We start from the raw sequence: 15,539 nt of genomic DNA on the forward strand, positions 1-15,539 counted from the left end.
GCGGATATAATAAATACGTAACTGTGGGGCCCATGTAACTCTGATATCTTTTGAACCGTTCGTACAACTCGGCGTTCGAGGAGTGTCAGCGCTCGTCTTCGAGCACCATATATCCGCTTGAAGGAACAAGCAGGGGGCATTTTCGACCTTTGGCAAGCCTTCCATGCAGCTGGGGCGTATTCTCGCAAAGGAAAATGAGGTGGGCGTAGTTTCCTAAATGGGCCATAAATGGGTCGTACAGTCGCAAATTTCTCTATTGAAAATGCTAAACATAATTGAAAGTCCACCGAGCCCCAAAAGGTCCTTTAATAGTTGAATGAATTCGAGATGCAACGGTGGTAAAAGTGTGGTTTGCACCATGGGGGATATGAAATTACATTTGATCCAGTATAAATTTCATCCAACGTTTGGAAAGAAAAAGAAGGATAATATTAATCCGAGTATTATAACACCGAATGCTATCTCGACATTGAGAATTACGGTGGATTTCAAAATCCACGACATAATCGCGGATTGTCTATTCATCCGGTTGAACTCTTTACAGGTGACTAACATCGATTGTGAAATCCATTCCATTAATGATGATAGCCCGATTGTCCACATTTTTGGTATCACGTCCTAATAGCGACCTATTAAAAATGATGGACGGATTAGATGACATCCGGAGATCTCGGTAGCCCCACATATCTTTTGTTTACACGGGTTGTTGGAAATTCGCGTCCGTACCAGTTGGATGGTCCGGCGATTACCTGTTAAAATTCCATTCAAAAAGTTTTAGCGCGTGGACTCGTACGGTAGTTCGCTACCGTTTTGAAAATGGTGGTGACTCATCTTTCTCAGATATGACATTCATAGACGGAAATCTGGACCATCCAAATTATGGGGTGCACTTTTTATGGAGTACTATCTTAAAATAACATTCATCAAGTAATCATAACCGTCCAATTGATGGATATTAAATGAATGATTAGACTTTATAGAGTGAATGGCGCAACTTTTAGTGAAGAATCAGATGTTTACTATAATCTATTCCGTATAAGGTTTTTGTTATTCTTATCCTCGATCGATTCAGATATAACGACGGTCAGGATCTCTGTAAAAACTATAATACGTGTACGGTTGAGCAGTCACCACTCTCTTAATTGGTGTGCTAAACTATCATTAATGTTTTGAGGAGGCGGTTTGGCTAGTGACGCTGCCACCAGCCAAGTGGCTAGTTGTCGGTGCTATGTGGACCCCACCATGATGTATATGTTTTATCCACGCCGTCCATCAATCTTTTAAAGATAATTTTAAGTTCAATATTAAAATTGAGGTAGATATAAATCTCAGGTGGACCACACCATGGGAAAACAGTAGTGATTGAATGTCCACCGTTAACAACCTCCTATCGTCCAATGTAATGGTTATTTGACAGCTTAGATTAGGTCATAAGAGCTTGGATGAAGGGAATATATATATATATATATATATATATATATATATATATATATATATATATATATATATATATATATATATAGCTTGATCCAAAACTTATGTGGCCATTCAATCAACACTGTGCGGTCCACTTGAGATTTGGATCAACCTCATTTTTGATATCATACCATAAAATGATCTGAAAGAATGGATGGACGGCATGGATGAAACACATACATCTTGGTGGGGCCCACGTAGCACCGACCACTAGCCATTGGCTCAGCAGCCAATCCTTTTCGAAGACTCTGGTGGTAGCGCATCGTTTTAAAACTTGCAGGTGATGCATCCTCCCTATGCATTGTACACGTACGCGGCAATCAAGGCCAAAGCTGGTTCTACCTCTAAAAGTACGGTGATAAATCCTAGCCATACAATTAAGATCTTTCGAACAGGAGAAAATCAGATGGTCAATAATCGTCTGATCGGTCAGAAGTTAGGGATATGACCCTTCCATGATTGTTTCAAGCATTTGGACGTTCTAGATTTCCGTAAAACTATGCCTTTCGTACGGTGGATGAATCACCACCGTTGTGTAGATAGTGGCAAACTATCAAAATAGTAGACCGTGCAACGGCACAAATGTCGGCGACCGACCGTCCGGCTGCACTGAAAAGTTACATATTCGAAAAGGGCTCGCTTTCCCACCGCCATATTCCCTGGATAGCAACTCAAATTACTTAAATGCCCTTTATTTGGGAAGTTGGTGTGTGGGGCCCACCAAGATGTAGGGCTCACATCAAATCCGTCCAAAATGTGAAAACCTTCAGGTTATTTATATGTGAAAAACATCACACTCATCCACCGCACAGATGGATCACAGCATATTGAAAATTTGGGATGGGAACGTCCACCATTAAAAACTTCTCTATTTCATTGGGGCCAATATTGTTTTTAACATGCAATCTAATCCATTTGTAAGATTAATCATAACATGATCAATGGTTCATTAAAAACTCATGTGGGCCATTAAAACGTGATTTAATATATTTTAGCCATGAGTTTATCCCAAATGAATAATGAAATCGCCTGATTTTTGGATCCAAGGGACAAAACGAGGGGAAATACATGATGGACGGATCGGATTTTACGAAAAAATTACATTAGTCTCAATAATCTGGTTGCAGAATAAAGCTTACTTTACAAACGGGTACAAGATCCGGCCTCGAAGGGCAAGCGATACTACGCCTAGGAAGCGGATTAGCTGTTATCCGGTAACACCATAGTGGGTTTTGCCCTTACCGTTTGGATCTTTCCTTGATTAATAATATGTATATCCACGCCGTCCATTTATTTTCTCAGCTCATTTCAATATGTTATTATAAAAATTAAGTATGTCAATTTCTACTGTGAACAACGCCACCTTAGAAAGTAATGAATAATCATTAAAAGCTTTTTGTAGGCCCCATAAGTTTTGGATCAAGCTAATATTTGTATTTTCCCTTCATCCATATCTGTTTGACGTTATCAACGGGTTGGATGGTAAATAAACATTACATATTTTCATAGGGTGGGCCCTGTGAAAATTTTAATGGTGAGAATTCAATCACCACTGTTTCCTTAGTGTGGTTCACTTGAGGTTTGAATCTACTTAAATTTTTGGACTACGTTTCAAAATGGTCTGCAAAAACAGATGGACGGTGTTGATATATAATAAATTCATCAAGGTGGGGCCCACGGTAAGGGTAACACCACATTGGTGTTACCCGGTAACAGCTAATCGGGTCTAACCCGATTTTATTTTTAAGATGACGAAAATGCCCTTCTTCACGGGCGACGTGGGCTGTTGGGTTTGGGGCAACGTGTGCTGCGTCAGCATCTGAACGTGGGTCTCAAAAATCCCGCTTTGTTAGCAGGAAAAGGCCCTTTATTCGGTGGAGAATTAAGTTAAGATTCGCGCGCGTTAGTATTTGGAAGTTGTAAATCGCGTGATACCCGATCGCCTGACACACGTGTGCAAGATGAAAGCTCTTCGTTCTAAAAATGACCATGTTTAATGAACGGCCACAAAAGGCCATCCAATGATCACACCATTTTGGGCCATTAAGTGATCATGTTAAGTAAGAACTAGTATATAATCAGGATTTTTGTAGTAATGAATGGTCTGGATCTTTTATAGGTTGCCACGTTGGCATGTTGGCGAGGTTCACCTCTTACAATATCTACTCGCGCGAATCGCTTCTCTGGTGCTCTGTTCTCTCTCTCAATCAACTGTCTGTTCTCTCTCTCACTATCTCTGTATACAGAGATCGAGAAGAGAATAAAGAAGAAGAGCTTTCTCTCTCTCTCTCTCTCTCTCTCTCTGTTTCGGCACTGAATCAGGCTCGAATCTCAAAACCAACCTCGAGAATCCGGTTTCTTTCATCTCTTTTGGTGGTTTTCCTTCCTAAAAACCCCGGTTTTCCGGCCGGTTCTTGGGTTCCTCTGTTTCTTCTCTTCTTCTTTTCCATTGGGTTTTTCATAAATCTCCACCTTGAAAATCCCTTTCTCCATCTATTGGGGTGGGTGGTTTTGTCTCCGTAAGCGGTTTCCCTGCCGGTTTTTGGTTCTTCCTCGGTTTCCCTCTCCTCTGCTTTTCGTTTTTCCCTTTTATATTCTTAAAATCTCATCTTCATTCCGAAAACCAAGCCATTTCTAGAATCTGGTTTTTCGATTGGTTTTGGTGGTGGTTTTTTGAAAGGCGGTTTTCCGTACAGTTTCTGGTTTTTCTGTTTATCTCCTTGCAAGTATTATAATATAGAATCTCAGCTTTTCTTCGCTGGAAACGATTCTTTCTTTCCATCTGATCTTTTCTCCTTTATTCTTCAAAATATCTTCTCCAAAAAATCTCAGCTTTTTCCTCATAATATCCGATTTCAGCTCCCTATTTGAAAATATCTTCCCTTTATATGTAAAGGGGGGAAAATAAATTTTTCTAGCACTTCTGATATTGTTTGTCGGTAAAGGTGATTTTTCAAAAGAGTTTCAAGAAAAGTCTAAAAAACATTACATTTTCTGCTGATTTTGGGTGTTGGGTCGATCTCAAAATGTTGAAATTGCAATTCTTGATCTGGGTTTTCCTTGCCGGGTTCCTGCGTTCTGTCGTTGTCGTCGAAGGCCTCGGTGTGAACTGGGGAACAATGGCATCGCACCAGCTGCCGCCAGATATCGTCGTCCAGCTCCTTAAAGACAATGGATTCCAGCAGGTGAAGCTGTTCGATGCCGACCAGACCACGATGAAGGCACTGGCTGGATCAGGGCTAGAAGTGATGGTGGCGATCCCGAACAACATGCTGACGACAATGACAGATTACGATTCGGCGAAGAACTGGGTGAAGAGGAATGTCAGCAGATATAATTTCAATGGAGGAGTAAACATCAAGTGAGTTTTTTAGTTCTCATAACAAGAAGAATCGCCAGATCTTTGGCATTTTTCAGTTCATGATTTGCCAATCCAGACCATTGATCTGTTGCGCTCCACCGTCGATGGACCATGTCCCGAATATCTCTTTGATCACGCAATCCTTAACTTTCTATTTGTGGCTTCCATGTAGACGGTTGAGAATAGAAGTACAGCAATGGCCCACTTTCAACTAAAAGAGTCCTAATATTGGTCCATCCACAGTGGGACTCTGCAATCGAACTGTCTCGATTGCTGGCCACACTTCCCAGTACTGAAAACTGTAGTCTACGAGTCCTTATATCAGCTGATTTTTGCTTATTAATAGTGTTTATTTGGGTTCTTTTGGATTTTTATTTTTTTAATAATTGTTTTGGTATTGATTTTCTTACTTTGATGCTGGTTAATTTGTACTGTGATTTCTGCTTTTTTTTTTTTTTGTGATTTGATTTCTTTAGAGTGTGTTTGGATGATCTGTATCGAATTGAATTGCAATTAGTCTAATAAAGTGGAAATGAACAAATTGAAATCACCATATTTTTAGCATTAATATTGCCGGATATAACTGCGATTTGAAGGGCGCTAAATACTAGCGAACATATGTTAATCTTCATAATTTCCCGTTAATTAAACTTAGTGGTCTCAATTCAAATTCACTTTTGCATCCAAACGCTGCTCTACTTTTGCTGTTGTTGGAATGGGATTGATAGCAACTTCGTTGGTTTTACAATTTTCCGTTCTCTTCGCCGAAATTTGCATTTACACAAAAAAAAGTTCCTTTTTTATGGGGAGTTATTTGATACTCTGGCTGCATATGATGCTTGATATGCAGCCATCTAGAAATGGCACACGTGGCATATATCTACTTGAATTAAAAACTAAATTGTCAAACTCGCTATTGCTACGTTTTAGTCCAAACACAGATTGGTTGAAAATCCTATCCTCTGTTAAGTGGCCACTTGTTTGTTGGAATAAGACCATTGGATATCTTCATTTTTAACCATCCAATAAATGTCCACCGATCTCAATAGTTAGGTAATATAATAAGCATAATTTGTGGTTCATGAATCGTGATACATCTAAACTGTTAAACTTGCATTGGACTGTTTAATTTGAATCACTTTATTATTTGCCACATATGCAATTTCTAAGTAATTTCTAGGTGTTTGTACATCATCCATCACACTCTGGCTTAGTTTCAAAGATTTCCTCTACCCCCCTGTGTGTGTGTGTGTGTGTGTGTGTGTGTTTTCTTCCTATTCTATCTTCAATTGGTTGTTTTACTTTGTTGTTCTTTTTCTTTTTTTTCTGTATTTGTTTTGGTGTTCGAGAAACTTCTTCTTCATAAACAAATCGTAAAAGATTGGGTTATTTTCATCTGAAACTTCTTTCAGATGAAAATGTATCATATGACTCCGAATCGAACATGAATTTGTATGTTATTACAGTCCAAATTTATATTGGGACCCAAGCAGGCCCACCTATGATCATGATAGGCCTTTTGATAGGAGAGGTGGATCATGGATGCCCCATTTTCTCCCTTACTGAGTATTCAAAACTGTTCTAATCATAGTTATTTTTTGAGTCATGCATGATCGACAGTGGATTGGCTCGTATCTTGGTCGGTTGTCTTTTGCCTCACATAGGAATACACACTATAATTGAGTATCATCATATCTCTAATAAAATGGCATGTTGCCTAGAGCTTTGCTAACCCAACTTATGTGTTCAAGCCAGCTAATGCATATGCCACCATATATGCTGGCATCACATATGGGTGAAATATGCAAGACACCCATCATATGGACCTCACCGTGTAGATGCTTCTGCCGGAAGATGAAGGCGGTCCATTCGGTATGTGTGTCATGGTATCAGAAATAAGCGGATGGATTAGAAAACTTCTGTCAAATTTCTCACAACTTTAAATTTGTTCAGTTAATCGTGGCCCATCTGACCAGTGGACCAACCGGGTTCTTGGAATAGAGAATTTATGTAGTACCCTTCTGATGATGGCTTGGATATTTCACCTGTCTGCTGTGCTGACATATGTGGTGGTGTCTGCATTAGCTGACTTGTACACATGTATGGGCTTAGGAAAGCTCTGTTTCCTGTATGCAATGTTCTCAAAGAAGAAACAGTGCTTTTTTATATGTAACATAAATAGATCACTAAGAAATTCTCCAGTGCTCTCTGCTTTTAGTTGCATTGGTTTCACTTGGTCAGTCCAATTGATCGATCCGAACTGTCCAATAAATCTCAAAACCATTCCTTAGATTTGACCTTATTTTCTACAGCCATCCTTTTTCCAAACCATGGATCGGATGCCTACAATTGCCTAACAAAAGTAATTCTTTAGAATCGCAATCAATCTATAATGGGCCTTAAGGAATAGATGGATCAAAGTGTTGATTGACCTATTTTTTGTGTAATTGATCTAGACCGTCCATACTAAAGGCCAGTGATCAAATGGTTAATATTGTCAAATTGGTGTGATGTGGGCGTAGTAGCCTATGAAATGTGCACTGGACATTTTGGACAGTATGGATCAATGGATTGGGCTGTCTAAAGGTCCCGACGCAACTAGGAGCATTGTAACTTGTAGTGCTATGAGGAAATGTATCATTAAATTGGTTAAAATTCACGCTTATAGAGATGATTAGTAGTGCTTGTCATCTGGTTCATCCTGATGAATGTTAGTTTCGGAGTTGATGGATAGATGCACCGGTAGTGATTATTCAAAGCATGATTGCATGGTTGCTGAATGGGTATATCTGGTCTTCAGTTTGGGCCATTTTCTTTGGCTGATGTCTTGTTGCTCAAAAGAGAATATTTTAAGTACAGTCGACTTCTCTTTCTTGTGTCAAAGGATCCAGTGCTAAGGTTGTTATCAAGTGTTCTATCTGTGTACAGGTTGCCTGCATCTTTGAGATCCGGGCCGTTCGTCCAGTGTGCCCTACCATTGATGGGGCATACCCGCAAAAGTCAAACTGTTTGAGTGATTCTAGCCACTTGGCAGACTTGTGTGCATTGGATGTTGGCCGTCAATTGAACTTTCCTACTATCCAATAGGCGACTAGGATCATCCGGCCATCGTGCCATCACGATTCTTGGTGCACATGGCATCTATTGCAAGACCAATTAATGAATGATCTGGATCTTGTGCATATAGGGCATGTATATGTGTATAAAGTGCTTGATAAGTTAGTACGCCCGTTTTATGTCAACTCATACAAATATAACTGAAAGATAAGAGTCCATCATAGCTGTTCACTGACTTCTTAGTTGTTTGAACCTTAGTTGCACGAACCTTCTAGTCTGGTGCCACTGAGGCTTTGATTCCTGCTTTTGACTCGCTTTTTTGCTCTATGCAACTTCTGCAAGCTCATTTCCTTCCACACACTTGGAATGTCCTCTTTGCACATGATAACTATAATAACTTAGATAATAAATTCTATGCTATGAAGAAATTCCATTCACAATTTGAGTAGTTTAGATCTTTCTGTTGATGTGCTTGAAATTGCCTTAAACATGATGGAAGCTTCAGCTGGGTATATGGGATGTTGGTATTTTCCTACATGTTTCATAGCTTCTTACCATGGCAATTTCATAATTCCTTCCAACCTCAGGTAAAGCAATATCCTTTCTCTTCTGCTTAACATGTCTTTATGCCCCCAGCTTGTGGAGGGCTCGAGGGGGAGGAGATGCAAAGGGAGGAGAGGTAGTTAGAGGGTTAACATGAGAGACGATGAAGAGTCAAGTATAGAAAGCAATAAAACAATGAAACATGGAGGGCTCTCCTCAAGAAGAATGACTGAGAGGCTTCCCTTAAGATGAATAATATAGAATGCCTTCAAAGAAGTTGACATTCATCAAGACAAGCCTTTTTCTTGGGATGCTAGGTGAATAACACGTGTATCCTTTCTAGTAACAGGAATAACCCAAGAAAATATATTTGACTGCCTTGGCATCTAATTTTTCTCAGTGCATAATAGGAACATGACAAGACACATCCAAACACTTGAACATGGATAGGAAAACAGGGTTTTATCTGGTTGCAAATCTTGAATAGTGTCTGACCCCCAATGATCCAAGAGCCCATCTGATTAATCATACAACATTTGACACAACATCAACCCATAGATTCTTGGGAAAATTCGTTTCAATGAGGGAATGAGGCACTTCAAGGTATTGATTCTTTCTCTTAGCCACCCCATTTCCTTTGGAGTACAAGGACATGTGGTGTGAGATTCAATGCCATTCTCAAGTAAATAGTTCGAAGGTGGATGAAATTGCATGCATCACTGTTGTCGAACTGATTGGCAATCATTTTAAAGAGAGCCTCAGTTACAGAGACGGAAGGTACGATGCACCTTCTTGGCCCATACATGTGTACAATCTCTACTCATGAGATTCATGTTTGTTGGGATTTAAGCTCTAAATTAGAACTTGTGGCTCAAAGAAAAATGAATATAAAAAATGTACTAATGCTTGGGATATAGCCATGATATAGAGACTCCATAAAATTAGCCTCAAGGTCAACCGAGGGCCTAGCAATATGAGTGGAGGAAAAAGAACTTTGACAGGCCTTTGCGTGCAATGGGAGATGACTGTCCTTCCCTAAGGCGTGTTCCCCTCTCGATTGCTCAAAAGAGAAGGTGATTGGAGCTCTTAGGTGGTGTTTGGCGCATGGAATTAGATGGGATTAAGTGGGATGGAATTGAAAATACCACCATTTAAATCCTACACCATGTTTGTTTTCTTCAACAATTGCTAGGTTTATATGCTTTGGAAATGAGCTGTGTATTGAGAAGGGTTATGAAAAATCCATTCGAAACATGGGATTTGTAGCAGAGGCTTTTCAATGCATTTGAAATTTGAAATATAGCAGGCCATCCCACCCGTGCACGATGCAGATCCAACTGATGAGTATGTTGATGTCAGCAAGTTTTGTGGTCCCACCATGATATATGGACTATATCCAGACCATCCATCCATTTTTCAAGATCATTTTAGGGCATGAGCCCAAAAACAGGCAGATCGAAAGCTCACATGGACCACACCACATAAAGCAATGAAGATTGAACGCCTACCATTGAAAACTTCTTGGGGGCCATAGAAGTTTTGGATCAAGTTGATATTTGTGTTTTCCCTTCATCCAAGTCTATGTGATCTTATGACCAGGTTTGATGGGTAAAAATACATCACGGTAGGCCCTAGGAAGGTTTCAACTGTCGACGTCATTATCTCTATTGCTTTCTGGTGTGGTCGATGTAAGCTTCGGATCTTCCTCATTTTTGGGCCCATGCCATAAAACGATCACGCATAATGGATGGACAGTGCGGATATAGCACATACATCATAGTGGGGTCCACATAATTTGTTGAAGTCAACGCAATAGGAAAGTATGTGATATTTCCAAACAGTGTCTTTCGTGGATGGTGGGTTTTGCTAATTCTATGGATCAATTCAAACGTGATTTTAAATAAACCCCAGGATTTACCTTTTCAATGTTTACATTCCAAACATGGCATACCATATCCACTAAAACATGGGATTTGTAGACAAACTCTAACACCATGTCATCATTGCAAAAAATCAATTCCATCCCACTTAATCTCATCTAATTCCATGCGCCAAACACCCCTGTAGATCTCCTACCCTATTCTGTAAAAGTATCCCGTGGAATCAATGAAGGCCTTGATTAGAGATGTGAGTGGAGAAGAACCTCAATACTCCATGTGATGAGAGGAAATGATTGGAGCTCTTGAGTCTCTACTCTAGAGGACCTTGTCACAAAGGGTTTCTCTAAAAGGTATGGTGGGGAGTTTAGAGAAGCTAAGGAGGGGTGTGGTTCTGGTGTAGGTAAGAGGGAGTGGGGATAGAACCTAATGAGACGACCTAAGAAAAGGGAAGAGTGCTTCTCACCACTTCTCAAGGCTTGGTGAAAAGGAGAAAGGTAAGGTGTATTTGTTCATATGATGCGGACTGTTCACACCTTATTTTGAACCGTCCATTGTTTTTATACAGGTGTGGTCCATATGATAGGTTGACCACCCCAATTTTGGGCCAGGTCATTTGCATGTGCACGACAAGGATCTCCAGCATTCCTAGTTTTCACATGTGGCTACACTTAGGACTGCCATGGGTGGACATGACCCGATCTTAACGTGTCTAGGTCCAATTTATCGGACATATTTAGAAATATGGTTGGTTCATATTATCGTGGGTGCTCGGGCTAGAGGCAATAAGATTGGTACTAGCATTGTGGTGGACGGAAGGAGGATCGAGGCAAACATACCAAGTTTGCGACTCGGTGGTCAACTCTCTGATATTGAGGCTGCCTTCTTTGAGAATCTGTTCTTGGGGGAGGTCAAGGCTATAGTGGTGTCTTTCGGAAGGGATAAGGCTTTCGGGTCCTGATGGCTTCCCCATGGCATTTTCCCAAGAATTTTAGGAGGTACTGAAAGGTATCTTTAGGGGTTTAAGGGTTTCATGATTAAGTTTCACTCGAGGGGCTGGTTGTTGTCTTCTTTAGGGGCTTCCCTTCATTGCCATCATCCTGAAGGTGACAGGGGAAGATAGTTTAAAAGACTCAAGGCCAATCAGTCTGATTGGGGTCCTGTATAAAATCCTGCAAAAACTTAAGCCACCAAGTTTCGGGTGGTCTTGGCTAGTGTCATCTCAAAAATTCAGAGTGCATTTATTGCTGGAAGAAAGATTTTGGATAGCTCCCTAGTTGCCCACGAGTGCATTGACTCTCAGTATAAGGAGGAAGGGAAAGGTATCGTGTGTAAGGTGGACATCGAGAAGGCTTTTGACCATGTTAACTAGAATTTACTGGATTATTTGTTAGGGTGTTTCGGTTGCGGTCGAAATGGAGAGGTTAGATGGGGTATGTCAGCTCGGTTAGTTTCTCGGTCTTGAGCAACAGATCTCCTAAAGGTTTCTTCAAGCCCAACAAGAGGAATTCGACAAGGTGATCCTCTCCCCCTTTTCTATTTGTGGTGGTGGCCGAGGCCTTTGGAGGAATGGGGTGGAGGACTCAATGGGAAAGTGATCATCGCTTGGAAACTATGGCTACGAAGATAGAGGATGGTGGATCAAAGGCTCCTCGCTATACAAAGCTTCTAGATTATTGAAGGGGATTTCAAGCTTGAAATACAGGCTTGTGGATGGGGCTGGCTTTTCTCTTGGCAGTGGAGAAAGAATTCGTTTTTGGAGGATGTGTGGATTGGGGACTTCCCCCTCAACTCTGTTTTCCCAAGAATAGCCCCTCTCCTTGGAGGGGAACATCTTGGTTTCTAAATGCTTTTCGTGGGGTGGTGATGGAGTGGTGCGAACGCCATCTTATTGAAGAATTTTGTCAAACAAGGGAGGACTTTGCTAGGCTTATTTATTGTCTCGAGTTCTGCTCTCCTGCGAGTGGAGATCAAGATAGTAAGATCTATTTTAAGGATAAATGTGGCCGATTCTCAGTCTGCTCCTTTTTTGATTCTCTTCAGTTCTTGCCTGAAGCCGCCCCTTGTAACCATACAGCTCATGTGTGGCATTATGCGGCTCCTCCGAAAGCTATGGCCTTTGGATGGTTAGTTGGAAGAAATAGAGTCCTCACCATTGACAATCCCCAAAGAAAAGCTATGGTACTTCCCAATGTATGCATGATATGCATGGCAGATGCCAAGTCTATAGATCCCCTCTCTATCCATTGCTTGTTTGCTAGGAAGATGTGGGGTAGCCTCCTTAAGCTATTTGATTTGATGTGGGTTATGCTTGCTCTTAGTTTGGCATGGGGTCAAGCTTGGTTGGTAAAAGAAAACCTTATGGAGACTGGCTCTTCTTGCCACTTTGTGGGCAGTTTGGGGAGAGAAATTGCAAATGCTTTCAGAACGAAACTATTAGGGCGTAAGAGGTGTTCTCTAAGGCTATTCTCCTTATAGTGAGTGGAGTAGGCCACTTGTATAAGATCTTCAGAGGATTGTAATTTTTTTCTCGTTTCGCTTGTAGTTTTTGCACCATCTCTTTGCTCTATTAATAAATTCATGTTATGTTTCAAAAAAATATCCATCATTTTGGACCCGGTTAAAAATGGCTCTGTTGGGTTGGGTTGGGTTGGGTTGGGTCTGGTTAATTTTAATAGCAATATATTGAAATGAATGTTAATTATTCTAGCAATGGGATGAGGTTTACCAAGCTATATGCATGTAAGGGAGCCCATTTACACCATGGTGGCACATTTGTGTGTGTGATGATCCTTCCATTCAGGTCGTCCCGACCATGTAACTGCCCGCATATGATGTGTACCTAACTCAAAGCCAACGTCTAAAGACTGACCTGTTCCATTAGAATCAGGTTTGGGACCTCGAAAACAAGACCTGTAAGCAAAAGGCCCCAGACCCAACAAGACCAAACCCTGTTCATCCCAGGTTTGAGAAGTCTATGATCCGACCCATTGACAGCCTTCCCTGTACCACACTCTTATTGTCGGCTTCTTTACATTGCTATACCTTCATGCTTGCTTGATTAACCATGTATATTATTGTGGTGCATCTTACTTTTATCATAGTGATAGATGTATCATTCTGTTTTTAAAACCATTATGTGATTTTATTTGTTTTTTTGGAGAATTGGACGTCTCAACATGAGCTTCTAATCATGATTTTCTTGCCATTTTCTTTTTCCTTATTATCTTCGTGTGCAGATACGTAGCGGTTGGAAATGAACCTTTCCTCTCATCTTACAACAATTCATTCTTGAACGTTACATTCCCGGCCCTGCAAAACATACAAAGAGCCCTCAATGAGGCGGGCGTCGGTGACACCATAAAGGCTACTGTGCCCCTCAATGCCGATGTCTATAACTCCCCCGCGAGCAACAGCGTCCCATCCGCTGGGCGATTCCGTTCTGACATCAGTGATCTGATGACCCAGATCGTCCAGTTCCTCAACCAAAATGGGGCACCCTTCACTGTCAACATCTACCCTTTCCTGAGCCTCTACGCCGACGACAACTTCCCTGTGGACTTTGCTTTCTTTGATGGGGTGGTTACTCCGATAGCTGATAACGGAATTCAGTACACCAATGTGTTTGACGCTAACTTTGATACTCTGGTGTCTGCTCTAAAAGCAGTTGGCTTTGGTGACTTGCCAATCTTGGTTGGAGAAGTCGGGTGGCCCACCGACGGAGACAAGAACGCCAACATTGGTTACGCTCAGCGGTTTTACAACGGCCTCTTGAAGCGGTTGGCGGCCAATCAGGGGACCCCACTGCGGCCCACCAACATACAAGTATACTTGTTCAGTCTGATTGATGAGGATGCTAAGAGCATTGCACCGGGGAGCTTCGAGCGCCATTGGGGAATCTTTAAGTATGATGGTCAGCTCAAGTACTCGCTGGATCTTTCAGGTGGGGCCCAGAACAGGTTTCTGGTGCCGGCAAAGGGCGTTGAGTACTTGCCGACGAAGTGGTGTGTCTACAATCCGAATGCGAAGGATACGAGCAAGCTCGGAGATAATGTCAACTATGCATGCACCTATGCTGATTGCACCGCGCTTGGGTACGGGTCATCGTGCAATGGCTTGGATGAGATGGGGAATGCTTCATATGCATTCAACATGTATTTCCAAGTGCAAAACCACAAGGAGGAGAGCTGCAATTTTGAAGGCCTGGCCGTGTTGACGGATCGGAACATTTCACAGGGGACATGCAATTTCATCATCCAGATTGCCAGGGCGCCGGCCTGTGGCCCATCGCTTGTAACGGCGGCGATTGTATCGATAATCCTAATTTTCTTTCTTTAGAGATTATTGGTGTAGATATATATCTTATAATGTACAATTTTTTGATTGGTTATTATTCTTAGGTCTATTGTTGTATGTTGTTAGACTTTGGGTTAGTCGTCCATTTCTTAGATGCATTGAAATAGAACTGTGGTGGGAATTTTTGGGGTCACTTAGAAATTTCTCATTAGCATTTTTTTGTTATAATCCAGGGCCTGTTTGGGAGCGTGGATTTGGAACCCCCTGGATTCGCAACCCCCAGGATTGGAAACCCCTTGGATTGGCAATCCGCTCGGTGTGTTTGGTACCCGTGAGTGTGAATCTAACTTTAATTCAAAAATACCTATACATGGTATATTCACGGGGGTTTGAATTTAATTACTAAATCAACTTTAATATCCCCAATTAGTGAGATATATAATTTTTGACACTATGGTTGTGATAAGCCCGCTAAAATATATGTTTTGCCTAAAAGTGATGAAATTCCAAGTCTCAGATGGACCGCAAGCACAAGATCATGTCTTAGTGACTAACCAACGATTTTTAATCGTTGATTGATATGGACAATGGTTGGACGGTGCTGGACAATATTTGGACGGTGCTGATCTACATGAACAATGTTTGGACGGTGCTGATCATCGTTAGTGGGCCATGTGCCCAGTAGAATGATAGTGTACAGTGACATACATTTATACCTGCAACTATTCAAATGATTTTAGGTGTAATCCACGCTCTCACCTTGGATTACAAACCCCCTCAAAGAAGGGATTGGAAACCCCCTGGATTGGCAATCCCCAGTTGCTTTATGCTGCCAAACAACCATGGGGATTTGAAACCCCCTCTAATCCTCTCCAATCCCCTCCAATCTAAGCCTACAACTACAAGCATGCATAAGGTGAGAACCACCG

The 15,539-nt window shown here is 41.4% G+C and overlaps 1 protein-coding gene across 1 annotated transcript; it reads left to right on the forward strand.

Moving 5' to 3' along the window:
- Positions 1-3,747: 3,747 nt before the first annotated feature.
- On the forward strand, positions 3,748-14,803 carry LOC131249231 (glucan endo-1,3-beta-glucosidase 8-like). Its single transcript, XM_058249873.1, has 2 exons — positions 3,748-4,837; positions 13,554-14,803. Exons 1-2 carry the CDS (start codon positions 4,503-4,505, stop codon positions 14,650-14,652), a joined length of 1,434 nt encoding a protein of 477 aa, XP_058105856.1. The 5' UTR covers positions 3,748-4,502; the 3' UTR covers positions 14,653-14,803.
- Positions 14,804-15,539: the final 736 nt, after the last annotated feature.

This window comes from Magnolia sinica, chromosome 6 (genome assembly GCF_029962835.1).
Source record: "Magnolia sinica isolate HGM2019 chromosome 6, MsV1, whole genome shotgun sequence".
In the NCBI taxonomy this organism is placed as follows: Eukaryota; Viridiplantae; Streptophyta; class Magnoliopsida; order Magnoliales; family Magnoliaceae; genus Magnolia; species Magnolia sinica.